We start from the raw sequence: 23,400 nt of genomic DNA, 5'->3' as shown, positions 1-23,400 counted from the left end.
GCAAACATGAAGATGAAGGCTATAGAAGCAAAAAAAGATAATAAATCAGTTTTGTGACAAGTGTTACCTTAACTATGACAGACTCTCAAATTTATTAGTCTTACAATTCCATACTATTTGCACTTCAAAAATCTTGTGAGGAGAAAACAAAATCTCCCCTCTGTTGGTCTTACCCATTAGGGGCGTGGGTAGCCCAAATCATTGCAATGACCTATCTCTTATAAAAATCAATAGAGGATTTATTTATATGTTAGACTCCAGTATATGTGGGTCTAATAACAAGGTTCACAATGTAAATTTTAAAAACTCAGCAGGTTTGGACTTAAAAGGAGGTGATGCTCCTCAAGGAAGTTTTAAGATTAGTTATTATATAACTTCATTTTTCTTAAGATTATTTTCAATTCAAAATCCTATTTTGATTTATGTCTTTGAGATTTCATTCTCCCTCTCTCATTTTGTGACATTTAAGATTCTACTTTTAGGCAGCACTCAGAAAAGTGATTTGGGTTAGGAAAGAGGGAAAAGTGAAGAGGATCCATATTATATACAGTAGCAAACAGGTGTAAGCTAAGAAGAGGAACAATTCTAGTTTATGACAGGAATGAGGGAGGCACCATTCACATATATAGGGATTCTTCATATCTTACTATTTATATCTGTAAATACAGCAAAAGGGGCCTTCCAAGTATTTTGAACTTTGAATAGCCCATAAAATACCCTCTCCAATGTACCTAGAATATTTAGATATAAAATTACCTTAGGGCCATTTGCTGTAATGAACTGCCACTGGGGAGAGACATCATAAGATCGGAGATAGTTTGAAGTAAGCGATGGAATGTATGTGGTAAAGGATGAGCGGCTTCACCTGCAATCACTATATCTGAGAGTGGATGTTCACATACTCTTGTATCTTTGTCCTAAGACAGAAATTGAAAGCAAGTTGACCAGTTGGTGTATTGAAAGAATTTCCCCCACAAAAGAATCTTATATATACTTAAAAGTATTATGTTACTTTCAAGATACTCCTGTAACAGAAATCTACATAACAAAACCAAACCATAACTAAAACATACATTAATATTTCACCTAGCCCTAACCGGTTTGGCTCAGTGGATAGAGCGTCAGCCTGTGGACTGAAGGGTCCCAGGTTCGATTCCGGTCAAGGGCATGTACCTTGGTTGCGGCCACATCCCCAGTAGGGGGTGTGCAGGAGGCAGCTGATCAATGATTCTCTCTCACTGATGTTTCTAACTCTATTCCTCTCCCTTCCTCTTTGTAAAATTCAATAAAATATATTTAAAAAAAAGACTGCACCTAAAAAATTAAGATACCTAGGAATAAACTTAACTAAGGAGGTAAAAGACCTGTACTCAGAAAACTATAGGACATTGTAGTTGAATAGCCAGTGTTTGGTGGAAGAAAGATAGCTGGAAGAGAATGGTCTAGAAGTTCTTTAGTACATCCTTCCATCTCAGGAAGGACATTGAGTCAGCTTTGTTAACTATTAGAGCAGTAACAAAAAAGCCTACATACATGAAGTTACAAGGTCTTTGATAGCAAAAGCAGACTAATTGAAAAAAACACACTAATTAATAATAAAACTTCCCATTATATGATGTCATTTGTCATTTAGTGCTGTAGTAAACCAGACTAGAGAAAGGTCAATTGTAGACATTGAAAAAAGAGATAGAGGAAGACATAAACAAATGGAAGAATATACCATGTTCATGGATTGGTAGAATCAACATCCTTAAAATGTCCATACTACCCAAAGCAATCTATAGATTTAATGCAATCTCCATTAAAATGCCCATGGCATATTTCACAGACCTAGAACAAACTCTCCAAAAATTCATATGAAATAAAAAAGACCCTGAATAGCTGCAGCAAACTTGAGAAAGAAGAACAAAGTTGGAAGGATCATAATACCAGATATCAAGTTATATTACAAATCCACTGTTCTCAAAACTGCCTGGTACTTGCACAAGAACAGACATATAGACCAATGGAACAGAAAAGAGAACCCAGAAATCGACCCAAACCATTATGCTCAATTAATATTTGACAAAGGGGGCAAGAGCATACAATGGAGTCAAGACAGTCGATTCAATAAATGGTGTTGGGAAAATTAGACAGATACATGCAAAAAAATGAAACTAGGCCACCAACTTACACCATACACAAAAAATAAACTCAAAATGGATAAAGGACTTAAATGTAAGATAGGAAAGCATAAAAATCTTAGAAGAATCCATAGGCAGCAAAATAGCAGACATTTGTTGGAGCGATATCTTTACTGATAGAGCTCCTAGGGCAATGGAAACTAAAGATAAAATAAACAAATGGGACTACATCAAAATAAAAAGCTTCTGCACAGCAAAAGAAACCATCAACAAAACAACAAGAAGGGCCACTGCATGGGAGAACATATTTGCCAATGTTATATCCAATAAGGGCCTCATCTCCAAAATTTATAGGGAACTCATACATCTTAACAAAGGAGAAGATAAACAATCCAATCAAAAATGGGCAACGGACCTAAATAGACACTTTTCGAAAGAGGACATACAGAAGGGCAAGGGACTTATGAAAACATACTCAAAGTCACTAATTATCTGAGAGATGCAAATCAAAACAACAATGAGGTACCATCTCACACCTGTCAGAATGGCTATCATCAACAAATTGACAAACCACAAGTGCTGGAGAGGATGTGGAGAGAAAGGAACTCTCTTGCACTGCTGGTGGGAATGCAGACTGGTGCAGCCACTGTGGAAAACAGTATGGCGTTTTCTCAAAAATTTAAAAATGTAATTGCCATTTGACCCAGTAATACCACTTCTAGGAATATACCCCCAGAAATCAGAAACATCTATGTTCACAGCAGCACAATTTACAATAGCTAAGATTTGGAAACAGCCTAAGTGCCCATCAGCAGATGAGTGTATTCAAAAACTGTAGCACATCTACACAATAGAATACTATACTGCTGTAAAAAAGAAAGTGTTCTTATCACTCACAACAGCATGGATGGACCTGGAGAGCATTATGCTAAGTGATATAAGCCAGTCAGAGAAAGATAAATATCACATGATCTCACTCATTTGTGGAATATAATGAATAAAAATAGATACAGAGACAGAGAAGCATCGAACAGACCATCAAACTTCAGAGGAAAGGAAGGGGAGGGTGTGGGGGGATAAGAGATCAAAGGATTTGTATGCATGCATATAAGCATAACCAACGGACATAGACACTAGGGGGGTGAGGGCATGTGCTGGGGGGTTGGGGTGGCCGGGGAGCAGTCAATGGGGGGAAAAAGGAGACATATGCAATACTATTTGTAATACTTTAAACAATAAAGAATTTAAAAGAAAGATTAATTATGTTTGTATTATTTTTAGGAATGAATACCACATAAAAGTCCCTATTCTGGTGTAATCACAAATCTATCAGCAGAAGAAATGAGCTGTTCTTCTCTTTGAGCCTCACCCAGATTGATGAGCCAATAAAGCAATTGTTTTAACTCAGTGAGTTTTGGGGTGGTTAGTTATGTGGGGATAGAATGCTGTTACAGGTATGTAACAATCTCACATTGTAACTGTGGATTTTTTCTACTTTTCCTTGTAGTTCTGTCAATTTTTACTTATTTTTTAAAGGCTTTATTAGGCACACATGCTCAAAATTAATCTTTTATCATTTTGTAGAGAGCCTCTTTATCCCTCTTAATAATTTTTCTTGAAGTCTATTTTTTTCTAATGTTATCTTTTTCTTACTTTTAATCTTCCTGGATCACTGTTTTGGATGTGATGCTTATAAAAAACATCTAGCATTTGTTTTTATTCTCTATCTATTGTGACAGTTGTGTTATTTAAATGGAAGATTTAGTCCTCTAATTTTATTCCAGATATGGAAATGAAGCCCAGAGGTAAAAACCAGGCTGGTCCCAGGCTTCCAGTGTCCTAGTTCAATACTTGTCCATTATGCAGGCTGTCTCTAATAAAATCCAAGTTCCTTCCAGACAAACAAACACTGGAATTTCATGTCCCTACACAGAATCAATGCTGATATCTTACACAATTGTTGTAAGGTAGACTAATATATATAATAATGTTGCCCTGTTTATTTAATATTGTACTGTAACAGTAACTTCCAGTTGATTAATGACAATGATGCTTAGTGAGAAATCAGAATTGACTGACAGCATTTTTGCCAGAGAGAACACTAAGTATATTTAATATGTTGTTCATAGTATTGAAATTTTATTTTTTCTTTAGGTCATATAATCTGTGCATGACCTCATGTAAATTATTATACTATCTAAAGGTATTTCTGCTGTCCTATAAAAATATTGACAATTAAAAAAACAAAAATCTTTCTTACTTGTTCTGCATTTTCTTTGTTTGTTTTATTTTCCTCATCCTCTTCTTCCTCTGGTTCCACTGGAGCAGGAGTCAGGGATGCCACAAAATGCCATAGAATATCATGGAGAGAAGTTGTTTGGATGACATTGCATAGAAGCCAGTTGAAAGCCTGAATAAATAATGGTTAAATGAGTTCAAGATGAAAAGAAAATATACAAGTAAAAAAATTCAGGGCTTTTCTTAATTGGAAACAAAGTACCTCCAGATTAAGTGTTTCATTGAACTCTAGGAAGCCTGACTTTTGTTTCACTGAAATACACTGAATGAACTTGAAATAGATACAAATTTTGGTCCTAATTTAAAAAACTAATTATAATAGGGAAAATAATACTTATAAAGTGTAATACCAAAATACTTTTTTAAGCTACATTTTATCTTATAAATGTGTCTTATATTAATTTACTCAAACACATTTTTCCCCCCAGCTTGCATTTAGGATCAACATAGACTGTACCTCAAGCTCAACACAGCTACCATTTAATTAAATATATTTATTTGTTCCCATCAATAAAGTAGTAGGTTATCATATGTGTAATAAAGAAAAAAATTTACTATATGTAAGTCTATGATATTCACCAATCCTATGATTTCCAGAGAACAGAGACTCAGATAAATTATAATTGTTAGGTTTATAACTCAAAAGCATATTTATTCCCTTTGCATGATCATTCTAACTGAAATGACACTGTGATGACAAAAACTTTTTCAAAAAAGGTAATACAGCCCTAGCCGATTTGGCTCAGTGGATAGAGCATCGGCCTGCGGACTGAAGGGTCCCAGGTTTGATTCCGGCCAAGGGCACATGCCTGGGTTGTGGGCTCGATCCCCAGTGGGGGGCGTGCAGGAGGCAGCCGATCAATGATTCTCTCTCATCATTGATGTTTCTATCTCTCTCTCCCTCTCCCTTCCCCTCTAAAATCAATAAAAATATTTAAAAAAAAAGGTAATACAAGGACTCAAATAATAAAGCAATGTAGAAATAAATTTCTTTAGAATGCTTACATATGGAACTCTAAAATCATTTCTACTCATAAACTTGAGTTTAATTTTGATGGGAACATTTGATATTTTCAATTGGCTAATATCTCTTAACTTATTGCAATTTCTATTTGGTAAAAAGGTGACATCATTAAATAGAATCATCACATGATTTGTATGATCAATGAACCAATAACCACGCTGATGTATTCATACCTCCATAGCAAAAACTCGACAAGCAGATTTCCTTAGGGCCTGTTTCATTGCTATTTCAAGACCTTCTAGATCATGATGCTGTATAACAAAAGCTAAAACTGGCCATTGGAAATTTCGTTCTCCTTTGGAAAGAGAGCTGTGGGCTGAGATTAGCCGGGAAAGCTCAGGAGATGGATGTCTCAAGAGAGAAGAACCAACTTCTATTAAGAAAAAAAGGTATTAATTTTCATAGGCAATACATCAAGTTAATATACTTAAGATTATATTTAAAAATAATAGTACCTAACTTATTCACTATAGAGCTTTGGGATTTTTTTTTCACTTCGCATAAATCACAATGACTTAAATTCTTCTTGAGGCTTACAAAGTTTATTATCTTACTTTCCTAAAGTCATATAGCTATTAAATTGTAGAGGATGCGTTTTGAATCCCAGGCTGAATCTAAGTTCATGCTTTCTAAAACACTAAACACTAAGTGATTTTTCTCCCTAAATGAAATCTGTATTTCATCCCCCACATTTTCTAAAGGACTGCTTTGTAATGAATGTGCCTCAATAAAAGCTCAAAAATATTTGTTAAATGAACACAGAAATCATTGGGGGATGCTCAATAATATTTTTCCTGAAGATCTTCAATAAGATACAAAGTCATCTACCTATAAATATTAGGCCATATCTTACTAGTGATCTACCTAATAAGTAATAACCATAATATCTTTTTTCTTGGTTTTCTTTTTTTACTTTACTCTTGGGACAGAGTCAACCAGCCCCAATTTGGGTCTTAATACCAACTCGTCCAGAGTACCTAACTTTTTTATTACTATTTAAGAGTTTCAAATCCACAAATTTTATTATCTATTCAGAGTGGTACTAGCTGTAAAGAGTTATAAGCTTCTATTGGGAGTGAGAAGATAATTGTGAAAGTATAAGTCACTGGAATTGCTGGTTCACTGTAGCTTAGTTGAAGGGATAATGGTAGCAACATTTGGCTTAGATGCCTAACAAGTAAGATTTTAAATGTCAATTTATTCTCGAGTAATCACTGGATGATTTTTGGGTGTCTCTTTAAACTGAGATGCAAAATTTATGCCCTAGCTGGTTTGGCTCAGTGGATAGAGCATCAGCCTGTGGACCAAAGGGTCCCAGGTTTGATTCCAGTCAAGGGCACATACCTTGGTTGCAGGCTCCTCTCTGTATGGGGCCCTGGTCTGGGCCCTGCAGGAGGCAACCAATTGATGTGTTTCTCTTACATCGATATTTTTCTCTCTTTCCCTCTTTAAAAATCAATGGAAAAATATTCTTGGTGACGATAAAAAAAAAAGAAACAAAATTTAGAGGGGCACACTTAGAGCCATGTTACATAGAAGGAATGTCTACAACAATTTAAAATTAATCCATTTATTTTCCTTCAAAAATTGAATATTCAAAAATATCTGCACCCTGCCAGTGTGGCTCAGTGGGTGAGCATCAACCTATGAACCAGAAGGTTACTGTTCGAGTCCCAGTCAGGGCACATGCCAGAGTTGTGGGCTCGATCACCAGTAGGGGGCATGCAGGAGGAAGCCAATCAATGATTCTCTTTCACCGTTGATGTTTCCATCTCTCTTTCCCTTTCTCTCTCAAGTCAGTAAAAATATATTATAAAAAAAAAAAAGAAAAAATATCTGCAAATAAAACTATTTGGGTTATTCAATCTTCCCTTTTTATCTTTATACTTACCAGTGTCTCCACTGTTAACTCTTCTTCTAGGAATGGCTTTAACTCGTGCAGGTAAAATGGAGTGTTGTTTATCATATTCAGAAGCAACAACTGAGTATGATCTTTGGAAGACAGTTCTCTTTGCAAGATCAGTATCAGTTATGGGACTAGTTTCCAAACTGCAGATAAAATAAGAGGGCAGATAAAAATTTAGGTGAAAAAGTAAATGAAGAAAGACTATATTTAGTTTATAATAGTGTAATCACATATGTAAACCTGTATTTCATGCGGAAAAACACAAATTCAAAGCCAACTTAATATTGTCTTTTTAAATAGTGTAATGAGAGGTAAAAAACTAGTTTTTAGCATTGCAGTTATATTATACTTAGAACAGTCTATATGATAACTTAGTGATTTTCATGTAGGTTAAAACTAAAATTTTTTTCTATTTACTATACCACCATTAAAAAACACCTGTAAAGTTATTAAGATGGTTATACGATTTCCTTTATGAGGCATTTTTTTAAAAAGAGAAGTAGCTTCCCTTCCTTTTCCTCTAAGACAAATTTACAAACTGTTTTTTTCACGTATTCTTTTTTCTGTCACTGCATTCCAAATTGTGACATTTTTGCTCACCTTGAGTTCTGGAGTTATTTCTTTTCCATCATTCAAGCTGTGTTTGAATCTTATGTCCTTCAGTAAAGCTTATATATTTTCTAGTTAGTGGCCAACTCCCTAGCCATTTTCTTAACTCACCACCTCTCTAAGTGTGTATACATTCTTGTTTGAATGGACTATAAATGTTGTACATGACTGGGGTTAACGTGCCTAGATGTTGGTTTGGGCTGCTTGATTCCTGAATGACCAGGATATAGGAATATGTTAATTTAATTTTTCCTACAAAATACTTCATTTATCTACCTTGTTTCATAATCATTGTCAACATTATTCAATTCCATATAGCTAACTGAAATCTTTGATTAAACGTATCAGCTTCTCAATTGAACTGTAAGATTATCTTTGCATGTTTATCATGACATTCCTCTTTCTAAAAGTCTCAGTGGTACCCAGTTTCCTCTGTATTACATTTATATAATTCTATTCAGTTTCCAAAAAGCTCTTTATTCTGATACTACTATACCTAGTTGGGGGTGAGTGTGTAGGAGAAAATTATAAGCAATATTTCAAGAAGTTCAAGATTTATTTCAGTGCTTCCTCTCTCATGAAACCTTCCCTAAGCACTGCCTCAAAGTGACCTTTCTCTAGTCAGGTTTACTACAGAACTAAATGACATCATATAATGGGAAGTTTTACTCTTACTTCATTAGTGGTTTTTTCCAACTAGTCTGCTTTTGCTATCAAAGACCTTATAACTTACTTCACGTATGTAGGTTTTTTTCTTACTGCTCTAATAGTTAGCAAAGCTGACTCAATGTCCTTCCTGAGATGGAAGGATGTACTAAAGAACTTCTAGACCATTCTCTTCCAGCTGTCTTTCTTCCACCAAACCCTGGCTATTCAACAGAGAGGAGAGAACCCAAATACCTTGGTGGCATAGACTTCATATTGCTCTCTGGCTCTTCAAATACATTAGGACTTGCATCAGGAGTTACTGATATGTACGGGGCAGGTACAGATGTTGAACGGAGGTATCTCATTTCATCCTGAAATAGGTTGTCATCTTGATAGCCCACAAAATTTTCATGATGATGCCTACATTAAATCAAATCCAATAACTTTAAGTATGAAGGCAATACAGACGGTTTCCATTTTCAACCTCTTTCGTAAAAGCAAAAGCAGCACATTTAAATCTATATGAGTGAAGTATTAAAATAACCACAGATGTAAGTAGAAGGATATAGAAGTCGGACAGTTTTACACATAGATATTCCAGGTACCACAAACATTTCAAAACCAATATTGAATTCATTTTCTTTCCTTTTGAGAGCTTTTATCTCTTCTGGTATTTTGGTGAATGATCCCACCAATTATCCAGGGGCCTAAGTTAAAATATCTCAGTGCTTGTAGTAGGCTTAGTCCTCAACCATGACCCATTACTCAGGCCTATGAGTACTAGGTTTCCTTTCACAACTATTCTTTCTTCTCATTCTCTATCATCACTGCCTTGATTTAGGCCCATGTTTCTTGCACAGTCACCTTTTTGGTAGGAACATATATAAGAGTCAAATTTGAAGGGAGATTAGATATATAAAATGTTCATGGGTTGAGGGAGTGTCCATTCCCCAGAGAGCTAAAATTATAAAATCCATAATTATGGTATGCTAGCATTTTTACATGTTTTACAATTTCATCCTTTCCTTTTCAAACTGGAACAAAGAGTTATTAATTTAAGTCTACTAAGTGGTCTGAATGAAGCTAAAGATTTGTTGCTATTGGGATACCTGATGATTTCCATCTTGGTCTCAAATGTATTTAGTCTTATACTTTCATTTTTGTTTCCCATTCATTTTATTAAAGTAGTAAGTACAAAAGTAAAAGAAAAACCACCACCAACACAAAAAAACCTGATATAACTCTGCTACACAAAGAGGACAACAGTGCCAAAATGAAATTGTTGGCTGGCAAAGAATTTCTAAAATCTTCATTTGTCACCCAATGAAAAAAATCTGAACTTGGAATATGAAAGGCTTTTTTAGAGTGTCAGTGTTTAACAGTGTGAAAGTACAGGCTGTACCACCCAAATCCAATATGGCATACTATTTATAGGCTCCCGTCCATCTTCAGTAATGCCCTTTCATCCAGTTCCCACATTAGTTGCTGAGTGATCTAACTGCAAACCAGTTCATGTATATCCCTAGTTAAGATTCTTCCACTGTTTCCTCTGTGGGGTAAAATCCAACCTTAGCAGGGTGACAGGGCTCCACATTACCAGGTCTTGGGTAACTACTTCTAGTGGCATTTCATATATTTCTCCCAGTAGCCAGTTTTAATAAGTCTGTGAATCCTTAAATATGTAATGCTATTTCATCATTTGTGTTTTCACACACATGGTTTACTCTGTCAGGAACACTTTCCTCCCACTACCTGTTTGATTTAATTCCTATTTACCCTTTAAGACTCTTGTAAAGGGTCCGATTCTCTGGTCCTAATCTCCTGAGGAATATTCAGAAACTCTCCATATTGTATGCTCTAAGAGCATCTTGTACATACTTCTAATATAGTACTGATTATATACTATTTTTAATATTTTATTTACATGTCTGTAAATTTCCACAAAGTATGAGCACATGGAAGCCAGAATTTTATTATACTCATCTTGGTATCTTCAAGGTCTAGTACAAAGTTGGTACCCAGTTGCTATTTATTTAAATAACAGAATGAATCATTTAAAAAAATTAAAGAATTCTTTAGGAAATAGTTTCTTTTTACTTTAGCATTGCCCCCTTTTAGCAGAATGAAGTCAGCCTACCAAAGAATAAAAGATAGCTAAAGTCTTACTTTCTAAGACATATTTTTATCCTCCTATCTAATAACAGAATAACATGTAAATTACCATCACTCCGCTACGCCCACGATTGGGCAGCGGGAGGCTGGGGGGCGGGACTAGGGGTGGCCTATCCGGCCATTGAGAGGCACGGATCCGCTGCCACTGAGGGGGGCTACCCTGCTGTTGAGAGGTGCAGATATCAGATCCGCAGATATCACAGCCAGATCCACGGCTGCTGAGGGGGCCTGCTGTGGACACCCAGCTGCGCCTCTCAACGGCAGGGTAGCCAGGTGTCCACGGCAGCCCCCCTCAGCAGCCGTTGAGAGGCACGGGGGGGCGGGCTCTCAACAGCAGGGTAGCCCCCCTCAGCGGCCGCGGACCATCAAAAGCGGGGGAGCTGGGTGCCTGCCTGGTGCACCAGCGGACAGGCACCCAGCTCCACCGCAAAAAGCGAAAGCGTGTAGGGGACCCCACATGTGCATGATTCAATCATGCACTGGGCCTCTAGTATAAATAATAATACTAATTGACATAGTATTTACAGGTTTTAAAAAAAACAAACACCTAGTACCTTCAAGTGTGTCCCTACCAGTCAAATGTTGGTCAAGGCAATTGAGAATATGAATTCCTGGAGGTCTCTTTATTCTACACAATGTGTTAATATAGCATGATATTCAGAACATGATATTAGTTAATCAACAACAGCTGTTAAGCACAAGCAATTAAATAAAAAACCAGTTATATTACCTAGCTAATGTCTGCAGGTAAAGACAAGGCATTTTAACAGGAAGATCCTCAGAAATGCCCTCCTTCACGCTGGGAAGTTGAGACTGGAATGGCTTTGCAGGATAACACAGAATGCTTGGCTCGGCTGCACTGCTCAGAGACAGCAGGAAGAGTGCATTTGCTTTAATCACCTGGTGAGCTTCCATAGTGGGCAAGGCACGAGGAGTCTTGACTTGCATTGGTTTCCTCCTGGATTGTTTGACCTGGCAAAGAAAAATGTGTAGTGATCTTTTCCTACTTATATTAAAATTCTTACTTCATAACCTAAGTATTTTGAGTCTGTAATACAAATTACTAAGCACTTGTAGAATCATTTAAAAATAATAACAGTGACTACCAAAACAACATTCACTTCATGCTTACCCTGAACTGATTGAAATAATTTTATATTGAAGATAAACTATGTATCTTTTATGTCCTTGGGAAAATTAAAAAGCTAACTAGCAAAATCTAAATGGAATTATTTTTTTTAAAAAAGAATAATCTCTCTCTGTTTGTACATTTTTGGTCAGGTGTAGCACTATTGTGAACGTTCTTCAATTTCCATGAGTTCTACAACACAATTAGGGATTAAGAAAAAGAGAGAAAAGATAAAGAGTACAAAAAGAAAAGGAAAAGAGGGAAAGTTGAGAGAGAGGGGAAGGTGAAGAGAAAAGCTATGTATATGTGCAAAATTACATAATAAACATCTGTTAATAAGGCATATATGCCACAGGCTAGTTGTCTTGAGTTATCATAGATATAATTTATTTTTGTAATAAAAACAGCTGGCCTAGCACAAATATTAAATTTGTATATTACTCTAGTTATAAAGCTGGTCTTTAATATCAATTATGTGGAGTTATCTGATATAATATGATCATAAAAAGATATTTATAAGGTTTCTCCTCATCATTAACAATATAACCAGAACAGAATAAAAATACCTTTTCCCTTGCAGCAGCCTGTTTTTCCCGGAGGTATTTTTCTCTGCAGCGATCACATACCAGATACCAAGTGCTTCCTCCTATGCCACCATCACCACAGTTACCAGCCCAGCCTCCACAAAAATGCCCAATGCTATTGTAACCTTGTCCACCAGCATAACGGCCACAACCTTGAAACAAGAACAAAGTAAGTGACCTTCGGTCTGATCCTTGCCATTTATACATTACCTCCTCAAGTAAGCAAAATACTGAAGCAAGTATCTCACTTTTTTTAAATGGCTATTAACTATGCCAGAAAAATTGATTACCAAAAAAGTAATCAATTAAATGATAGCTAAAATAGTACGTACAGGCAGTTGGAAAGAAATATACAATGTACAATCTGGGTACATTTAGATTTACTTAAGTATGCCAATAAAAGTAAACAAAATAGAAATAAAATATTCTGTAAAAATGATATATTTTAAGAAATCACATATTTTACAAAAGGTTTCAGGTATAATATGTAGGAAGAGAAACCTTTTAACCAAACTTGTAATGGGTAAATTTTGGAATACTAATCAATTGTTATAGAAATCCATACATTTAACTAAAATATAGTCTTCTGATAAAACAGTTGATATCACTTCCATAGGAAAATGCCCCCACTTCCCTAAATCAGTATAATGTAATTCAGTTTGTAATTTTGAGCAGGAAAACCTGAAATCAAAGTAAATCTAATACTGGGGTCTTTCCTCTGTGTATAGACATGTCATGATTTCTACTGTGTGACATACCTCAACAGCAAGATTTGGGTAGCAAAAACAGTTAAAAAATAAACAATGTTTCAAATGTAACATATTAAAATAAAATAGTACTAAATTGCCTTACCTATTTTTCACAAAAAAACCTCTTAATTTATAAGATACTATAAATTCTGAGCCAGTTTCCCTGAATTTTAATATAATTTATAGAACATTTCAAGTTAAAAATACCTATTAAGTATTTTTACAAAAGTTACATATATATATTTAATAATATCATTTACCTGGGTGAGCTTGTCTCATATGGTATGTCACTGGGTATGGATGTGACTCTCCACACAGCTCACAGATGGTATCTTTCTCTGGTCCTCCCACTGCCAGCTGGGCCATCTCACCAAATAAATTACCCCTGGGCCGAACTTCTGCCTTTTCTTTTTTCTTTTTTTCTTTTTTGGCCTTCTTATTCTCTTTTTCGCACTCTTTCTTTTTAAGGACTGCACAAGAACCAGGACTTGGAAAAATCATATTCTGGGAAGCTGCTTTGATAGTAGCCAAAGAAATGTCTTCCCAGAAAGCCACTAAATGTTGTAAAGTTAAGGGAAGAGGAGATTTAGACTTCATTGGGTGGTGCATGGACATTTCAAAAGTGGCTTCAGTTTTCCCATCCTCACATTTTTCATGCAGAGGTGGCTCCTTAAGCATAGACAACACCTTATTTTTGTTGATACTACCCATTTTAGATATATCTGGTCCATGAGGTGCAATATTAAACATATTCAGAGCAGATGATATTTCCAAAGAGTGTCTATTTTTTAACTTGGTTTCCTTTTCTTCTGTAGGTTGTTGGCTGTTTAAACTACTTCTTATAGGGGCATGTTCTTTGGAAAGTTCAGGATTAAATTTTAAAAAAGAAGAACAAGCCATTGCATCGTGCACTATGCCTTCGTGCCACAGGAAAGAGGCAAAGACTGCTCTGGCACACTCAGCCACCGAGGGGGACATGGCTTGTTTGGCTGGCTCTAAAGGTTTGGCTCCATCTCCTTTGAAGAGAAAGCTGGATTTTTCCTTTTTGGGCCTGGTGTGTCTATTAGCACATTTTCGACTTATTTTGGGGGATGCTCTCATGTCCTGTTCTTCTTTCAGTGGGGCTTTTCCTATGCTGAAATGAACTTTATTTGAACCTTCTTCCCCACTCTTAAATTCACTGCTTTCATCACAGGTACTATCTGTTAGACTATTCGTTTTTAAAGTACTTGAAGTGCAGACTTCAACCACCTCACTGTGAAGGTTTTCTTGTACCACATGGGGAGAAGGAGCTCTATTTTCGGATCCGGGGGAATCTTTTGAATCCTTTGGTACTGGTTTTGGTTTTGGTGATGTTGATCGTCCCCTTAATGGTTCTGTGAGGGGCATTTTCTTCTTGCGGAGGGTATCTGGATCAAGTGTGTAAGAGTCTGATTTGGAACGTTCCCGAGGAGGATCAAGTTTTGTCTTAACAGGAGTGGTACTTTTTTGAGGTAGATTTTTATCATGTGGTGAGGAGGAGCGGGGAGAACTAGCACCAGATGGGCTAGACCTATTGGTTGGGAGAGTCTTTGGTTTAGGAGACGATGACCGAGAACCTGGTCCCGGGGATTCAGCTCTGAAACTAGAAGACATCCTCCCATCAGATTTCAGCGTCTGCAAGGTGTTATGGTTGGGGGACAATGACCTACTGTGAGAATCTGACCTCAACTTCGCAGCATCAGATTTCAACATGAGGGATTCACTAGCTGATAAACCTTCGGTACCCCTTGGTTTCTTTGGATCAGCAGTAGTCCGGCTCATACGTCCATCAGGTTTAACTGATCTGCTGTGTTTGGAGGACAGTTCTGATTTTCCTGATATAGAGACCGGTCTAGAAGATGTTGAGATAATTCCTCGGTCACCTGTGTGGTCCATTTCATAGTAAAACTTGTTAATAAAATTACAACTTACTGATAATGTAGTCACTAAACACTGATTAAAAAAAAACATAGCTAAAACATTTATATTGCTTGTCAAAGACAAAAAGACTTGAAAAATAAAAGAAAATACTTCTCATAAAATTTCTAGTACATAATTATACAACCATTTCCATCAAAAACAATTGTCATGGATGCAAAGTAGCTATGCACCAATATGAATTATCCACCATATCTGAACCTCAGCCTTGGAAGAATTAGTGAGCATTTAAATTCAGTGAGAGACTAGAAAGAAAAAAAAAACCCAACTAATTTTTTTGGAATAAAATATTGGGAAAACATATGTGTTTTTTAAATATGAGGTAGTTGAGCTAAATTTCCAGTACAATGATATCTCCAATCCTTATTAGGGATGTTAATGGTGCAAGTCTTGCTAAATTAGGAAACTGAATTTATAAACACATTTATCATTTTCAAGTCTACAAAGAGATACAATTAGGTGAAAATAGAACTGCTAAGGAGATACTAAATTTTAATGCTTGAATTACAACAATTTATAGTTAACATAAGAATGCCCAAAGGTTATTATTTAATTACATGTAATTCAGGCAGTCTATTATTTATAAAAAGGTTGTACTCTAAAAGTTTATTTAGTTTATTAAGCTTAGCTGGTTAGAATTTTGAGCTTGTGTCCCCTTGGAATAAAAGAGGATCCTCAGAATTATTCCAAATCTGAATTGTGGCGGACCTTGAAATAAGGAGTCAAGAAAATAAAAGATAAAACATATTCTACCTCTTTTCTAGTAAAAACACTAGATATTTCTACATGGACACCACTGTTTTGGGTATCCTGACCCTCAATCGGTGTATCTCCTTTCTACTATTTCCTGCTTCCCTTTGTCACCAGTAAGTGGTACAACCTACAATATTACCTTTCCTCCCTAAAATAAAAATTTCCAGTCTTAGTGCAAGTGATATTAATTAGTTATAAGAAAAGCAATCTGATTAAAGTGATACATGTGGTATAAATAACTGAAAATTCATACATCTTGCTTGCTAGATGTATTTATATATTTTTAAAAAGGGTACTTAGCAAATTCAAATACATTTGTTAACTGGTTACATTTCAGGTATTTTTTTAGGGTAATATGTGTTTTGGCTTGCGTGTGTGTGTGTGTGTGTCCGTGCATGCAGGTGCACATATGTGTGTGTAGTCACGTCTAGCTATTGTCAAGGCAATGTTGCTACAGAATCTGACCTTCTGATGGAAGGTCTGCAAGAACTGGTATTTTTATCTATTACTCTTCACAGATGTAATGTCAGGAATGGGTCCCTGGAATAATAAGTGCTCAAAAAATATTTGTTGAATGAGTAAATGAATTCCTGTTTTCTTAATGTTTCTTCTGCTAGTCCCAAATCTTCAGATTCTCCAAAAATCCACTTCTTACAATTATGGCTCCCAAGGCCACAGGGTAGAGGCGACAATAACCTTGTTGTGTAAGAGTCGGATGCTTGCAAGTTAAGTAATTCTGAAATAACTAAGTATGGCAAACAGCATATTTGGAACATATTTTAACTGCATCATGCCAGTGTTTAAAATAATTACTCATTCTCTGGATGAATAAAAACAACTACTAAATATAATGCTCTTCAGTTTCTTGTAATTCTTTTTTATTCTGTCATCAATTTCATTGATCATGTATGTATTATAAAACCAGTATGAGAGACTGGGCTAAATTAAGAGGAAATGTGGTGAAACAAACCACAACACACACAAAAATAATCCAAATATTTATGCTGTCACAAAACAGATAAATAGATCTTGCAATCTTTGTAAGTGCTTTCAAATTGCAGAAAAGTAGTTTAAGAAATTGCTGCCCATTTTACTGATCTAGTAATAGAATCAAAGAGAAAATTTTGTAAACATATATACTGAATCCTTGCCACTAATTTTGAGTGTGTAATATTTGGAGTACTATTTTTTTTTGTAATCTGATAGTGGACAATGCCTTTATCATCACATTTATTTTAGAAGCTGAATTATATATATTTAAAAAGAATTATATCATTTGTTATGTGTGTAAAACTATATGGTAACTGATGTTTATCTTCATTTGGGTTTCAAAGTTTTGAGGCAGGTAGTAAATATTACTAAAATTTGTCATGTTATGGCTGTTTGAAAGATCAATAAACATAAACAAATATTTTGCTAAAAATCTTTAGGTCACATAATACTTTCACATTATCACTTAACTAATTCATCATTAAACTAATTTCATGATTATATTTGTCATATGTAAATTTAAATTATAATAGGCAAAATATTTTCTAACCTCAAAAGAATTCTGAAAAACAAAACAAAAACAGGACAGAATAGAAATTTAGTACATTCAAATAAAATTAGTAATCATGTTTAATCTTAAGTATTCATTCAATAATAACCTGCATAATTTTTATGCCAAAATTGTAAACCTTCAAATTATATGATACCATACTGTAATATAACAATATCTTACACTGTAACATTACATGCATAATATATAGTATATATCAGGTTACATAACAGTATATATTATAGAGATCAGGTCCTACAGAGATCAGGTTCTATAATACTATTTAATATACTACAGTATTATAAAGTATCACTGTCAACTATATAAAGAAGAAATGTAAGACTGTTTTATCCATTTCTAAGAAAAAATAAATCTAAAAATTACCTTAAAAATATATACAGTATATTAGCCATTGTTACAACATTTTTAAATAAAATTTTCCTAAAGTACAGAATTTTAAAAGTTTAAATATTAGTCAGACAAAAATATGTAAGTATACAGTATTCTATAGTATTTTAGAAAGCTAAACATATTTTTAAATTGTCTGAAATTTTATCAATTGTCAATATAGTTTAAACATTACTACGCTTAAATTTTTAAAATGAAGTGACTAACAAAATACTATAAGGAAGACTCATGTCAGACAGGACAGGTAACTGAAAACTAAGTTAAGCTAAAAAAAAAAAAATTAACCTAATTACCAGTGTTTCAAATAAAACACTAAAGTAGGAAAATAAATTCTGCATTATATAACAGAAAAACGACTTAAAGAGCAACTGCTACAAAAGATACTATGTTCTTATAGGTCACAATGTGCCTCATGACATATGCAGGTGGGACCAAAGTAGATTTATAGCTGTTTGTATGGAAAAGAATACAATAATTAATAATAATAAAAGAATAAACTCTCTGTTTCATGTACTCACAACTGGAAACCTATTTTTGCCCCACCCTGTATATTCCACTTTTTTCTGAAAATGATTTACAATTCTTCAAATCAGGCACTTCTTTCTATATACTATTTTATTTTTTAAGATCTCATACAGGTTTGAGATTAAATAAGAGTAATATTTAGCCTACAGATATTGTCACCATGCATATCAGTCAGGATAATCGCTACTATAGTATTGAACAGATATATCTCAAATTAATCCCAAAATATCAAAATTTAAATAAAATAATAAACTTTAATCTTAAAAAATGGGATGGGATGAAAATGACTGAAGTGAACTAAAATGTCTTCATTGAAACCGCCTATGTGCATTAAGAATGGCCCATCCACGAATGCACGCATACCCACCCTTCAGTTTGTGAGACAGAGATGAAAGAGCAGAGGCAGGCCCAGCTACACCATAATTTTTGTAAATGCGCTCACGAGAAGCAAGGTTGCGAGATGGAGATTCTACAGTGAAAAACAGTGGCAAAGAAGCAGCACAGATTCAATGGAAAAAAAATTAGCAGAAAACACAAGCAGCAACAAAGCATTTCAAATGGTATGCATGACTTAACTATTAATAAAAGTTTATTCAGCTAGATTTTTCAACAAGTTTATATTTTTCTAAAATTCAAACAGAAAACAAAGGTCAAAATAGTTAATTTAGATTAATAACGATAGCTTTAAATGTGGTAATTTAAACGTTAAGTAAGGCTTATAGCTCTGATAAATCAAATTTGAGCATTTCTTTTTAAATTAATACTACTTAAACTTGCTTTTCTTTATGGACCTGGGGAGTATTATGTTAAGTGAAATAAGCCAGTCAGAGAAAGACAAGAATCATATGATGTCACTCATATGTAAATCTAATGAACAAAATAAACTAACAAACAAAATAGAATAGTCTCATAGATAGAGAACAACTGTCAGAGGAGAGGAGGGTTGTGGACTGGGTGAAAAGGTGAAGGAATTAAGAAAAATAAAAACAACCCAACTCATAGGCACAGACAACAGCATGGAGAACACCAGAGGGAAAGGGGTGGGGGGAAGGGGTAGTCAGAAGATAATAAAGGGGAGATAACAGTGATGGAAGAAGATTTGAATTGGAGTGGTGAACATAAAATACAGTATACAGATGATGTATTATATAATTACTAGAGGCCCAGTGCACGAATTCATGCACCAGTGGGGTCCCTCAGCCTGGCCTGCGGGACTGTGCTGAAACCGGCTCTCCGACATCCACTGAGGGGTCCTATATTGTGAGAGGACACAGGCTAGGTCGAGGGGCCTCAATGGTGCACCATCAGGGCCAGGGAGGGAGGCGGGAGGTTGGCCAGCTGGGGACGGACCACGGGAGGATTCCAGGGTATGTCCAACCCATCTCGCTCAGTCTCAATCAGCCGGAACCCAGCAGCAAGCTAACCTACCAGAGCGTCTGCCCCCTGGTGGTCAGTGCACATCATAGCAACTGGTTGACCGGTTGACTGTCTGCCCCCTGGTGGTCAGTGCACCTCATAGTGAGTGGTTGAGTGGCCTTACCATATCATTAGCATATTGCGCTTTGGTAGGTTGAACGGCCGACCAGTCAACCAGACACTTAGCATATTAGGCTTTTATTATATAGGATAACTGAATCTATAGTCCCCTTGATTTCTGTAGGGACAAGTGACTATGATGATTCCAATATGTATCTCAGAATGGACTCAAGTTAGCATTTATGATTAATTATTTTTCTTCGTTTATCATCAGTAAAAAATGTTAGTACCAATCCCAATAGTTTGTGTTTGTTTTATAGATCTTATTACTGAGGTACCACACATTTTTTTATACATTTCACAACACAAACACAGAAAGGAAATTTACAAATCACTGAAAGATGTTAAACATTCATGATTTATCATGCTGAAAATGAAGTAAAGTTAAATAATTTATCTTTTAAAAAGAATTAACAGAACCTTAAAAGTATAGTCTTTTAAAGAGAAACAGTCCAGAGATGGAAGACGCTGACCATGCCTTGCCATACTAGCCGACAGCAGCTGTGCGTCACTGAAGGATGCCCAGGACCAAACCAGAGATGGTCGGACCTGCATCACCACCATTTGTCCACCATCCAGAACTGAAATATCATTGCTGACATGTACACATAAGGAACTGTTTGACATTGAAATTGCGACTCAAAAGAACTGTTGGCCCAGAAAGAAACTCACTACAGACTGCTTTATTTGCCTCTCAGCATAACCATTATGGCTTGTCTCATTTTCAGTTCTTATAAGTGTATTTCTTGTATCACATGATCTCACGTATCTAGGGGAAATAATGAACAACATAAACTGATGAACAAAAACAGACCTGGAGACAGGGAAGCATCGATCAGACTGTCAAACCTCAGAGGGAAGGTAGGGAAGGTGGGGGAAAGAGGGAGAGATCAACCAAAGGACTTGTATGCATGTATATAAGCCTAACCAGTGGTCACGGACAACAGGGGGGGTGGGGGCATACGTGGGGAGGGGTTTGGGATGGGAATGGGGGGATGAGGACAATTATGTGATACCATAATCAATAAAGAAATTAAAATAAAAGTAGTATGCCAAAAATATCTCTATCTAAATCTTTAAAAAAATCCATTTATTTAAATTTTAAATTTTAGCAATTAAAATAAATATAAGTAATTGAGCTGAAATATATTCAGGTAATGAGATAACTTTCTTAATATTATTGAAATAAAAAAAACTGGATACAACATATATTTTCTCAAATCAGAAAAGTAATAGTTGACTGATTCATTATTATGGCCAAGATTAAAGGTGAACTACTCATAAACCAAAAAGTTATTCCATGTAAGATACTGAGTACATATCATGTGTCAGACATTGTTCTAGCCACTGAAGATAAAATGATGAATAGAAATAAAGTCCCAGCTCTTATGGATCTGATCTTAAGGTGAAAGAAGAAATGAACAAATAAATACACACTTGATCAAGTGGTGATAAACTTGGGAGTCATAAGCACGCACATTTTGGAAACTATTACATGCCTGGATAAGACCACTTGGGGTGTGAGGTCTAGAAGAGACCAAAGCTCTCAGACATTCCTAGGAATACAGAATACAGGATGTAAAAAAGAGACTAGAAATGAACAGTTGGTGAGATAGGAAATATTCAGCAGGCAAAGAAGGAGATTCAAGGAAGAAAGGTAAATTCTGTCTAACACTGCTGATAAATCAAGTAAAATGAGATCTTAGAATTGACAAGTGAATTTAGTAAAAAAAAAAAGAAAAAGAAAAAGAAAAAAAAAAGCCAAAGACTGATTCTAGCAATTTCTGTAGGTAAGGACAACTACAAGAATACCTTGCAGTGGGTTCAAAAGGGAATGGCAGTAATGGATGGAGAGATGTACTACATGCTCCCAAATCATTTTAAACAAAGTTAAAAAATGTTAGGGTTTTTTTTTTTTGTTTTTTTTTAGATATGTCTCCATTGATTTCAGAGAGAGCAAGGTAGAGGGATAGAGAGATAGAAACATCCTATATAATAAAAGGGTAATATGCAAATTGACCCTAACTGTAGAACCACCAGGAACGACGAGTCGCTATGACACGCACTGACCACCAGGGTCAGACGCTCAATGCAGGAGCTGCCCCCTGGTGGTTAGTGCACTCCCACAGGGGAGTTCCGCTTGGCCACAAGCTGGGCTGACAGCTAGGAGTGCAGCAGTGGTGGCAGGAGCCTCTCCTGGCTCCTCGGCAGCGCTAAGGATGTCCGACTTGCAATTTAGGCCTGATCCTGTGGGGAGCAGGACATCTCCTGAGGTGTCCCGGACTGTGAGAGGGCGCAGGCCAGGCTAAGGGACCCCCCGCGCCCCCAGTGCACAAATTTTCGTGCACCGGACCTCTAGTTAACGATAAGAGAGAACCATTGATTGGCTGCCTCCTGCATGCCCCTCACTGGGGACCAAGCCTGCAACCCGGGCGTTTGCCCCAATTGGGAATCGAACTGTGACCTCCTGGTTCATAGGTTGACGCTCAACCACTGAGCTACAACAGTTGGGCAAAAAAAATGTTCAAATTTTAATATTTTTGAGCATCCTTCTTTTTGAAGACTATAAAACTCAAAAGATACCAGGCACTACAAAAGAAATTCTTATGCTATTTAAATATCATGTAATACATAGTCTGCAACTATCATTGAAAATATCAGTTAGGAGGATACCAGCACTTGACTGGAAGAATTATTCAAGGGGAATTCCAAATCCCACTGTAAGGATATAGTCTTGTGGCTTGGCCGCTAAAGTCTGTGAAAACTGAGTTTATCAGAAGGACACAGAAGCAGGAAATCAGAATTCTATCTGATTTAGGAGCTACCATAAACATAAATGTGAAAAAATATGAGGATAATTGTAGGATAGGATGGCAGAGGTTTAAGAAAAAACTCCTGGAAAAGGTTTTGAAGACAAAATAGCCTTTAAGTCTTTTTCAATTTAAAAAGCCTAGAGAGATTGGATTCCTAGGCATTATTCAGAGTAAGAAGAAAAACTTCATTTGTTTATTTTTTAAATCCTTACCTGAGGATCTTTTCCACTGATTTTTAGAGAGAGTGGAAGAGAGAGGGAAGACAGAGAGAAACATCAATGTGAGAGAAACACATCCATTGGTTGCCTCTTGCACAAGCCCTAACCAGGGCCCGGGCCAGGAAGAAGCCTGAAACCAAGGTAAGTGCTCTTGACCGGAATTGAACCCAGGACCCTCCACTATGCAGGCCAACACCCTATCCATTGAGCCAAACTGGCTAGGGCAAAAGGTTATTGTTAAATGCCTAATAAGTTAAGCTGTAACTACAGATAACAATTGTGCTATGCATATAATTTATACAAATTTTGCTCATTTATACTTTGATATAGTTAACTTTTTAAAAGACTCATGTTTTTCAATTAAAAAAAAAGAAAGTAAACAGATAGTATGAAATATCACTGCATA

The 23,400-nt window shown here is 35.9% G+C and overlaps 1 protein-coding gene across 13 annotated transcripts in view; it reads right to left on the bottom strand.

Moving 5' to 3' along the window:
* MYCBP2 (MYC binding protein 2) overlaps positions 1 to 23,400 on the bottom strand; it is a 293,536-nt gene that overhangs the window by 40,746 nt on the left and 229,390 nt on the right. For all 13 annotated transcript variants that reach the window (XM_079778973.1, XM_079778980.1, XM_079778981.1 and 10 more), the window contains 8 exons: positions 13,503 to 15,146; positions 12,476 to 12,645; positions 11,511 to 11,752; positions 8,861 to 9,028; positions 7,337 to 7,494; positions 5,619 to 5,818; positions 4,384 to 4,533; positions 757 to 917 (listed from right to left, as the gene is read on the bottom strand). In XM_079778973.1, coding sequence (XP_079635099.1) covers positions 757 to 917; positions 4,384 to 4,533; positions 5,619 to 5,818; positions 7,337 to 7,494; positions 8,861 to 9,028; positions 11,511 to 11,752; positions 12,476 to 12,645; positions 13,503 to 15,146 — 2,893 coding nt within the window. The remainder of the gene's footprint in view (positions 1 to 756; positions 918 to 4,383; positions 4,534 to 5,618; positions 5,819 to 7,336; positions 7,495 to 8,860; positions 9,029 to 11,510; positions 11,753 to 12,475; positions 12,646 to 13,502; positions 15,147 to 23,400) is intronic.

Source organism: Cnephaeus nilssonii (assembly GCF_951640355.1).
Source record: "Cnephaeus nilssonii genome assembly, chromosome: 8".
In the NCBI taxonomy this organism is placed as follows: domain Eukaryota; kingdom Metazoa; phylum Chordata; class Mammalia; order Chiroptera; family Vespertilionidae; genus Cnephaeus; species Cnephaeus nilssonii.
This window is presented reverse-complemented; position numbering and strand designations above follow the sequence as displayed.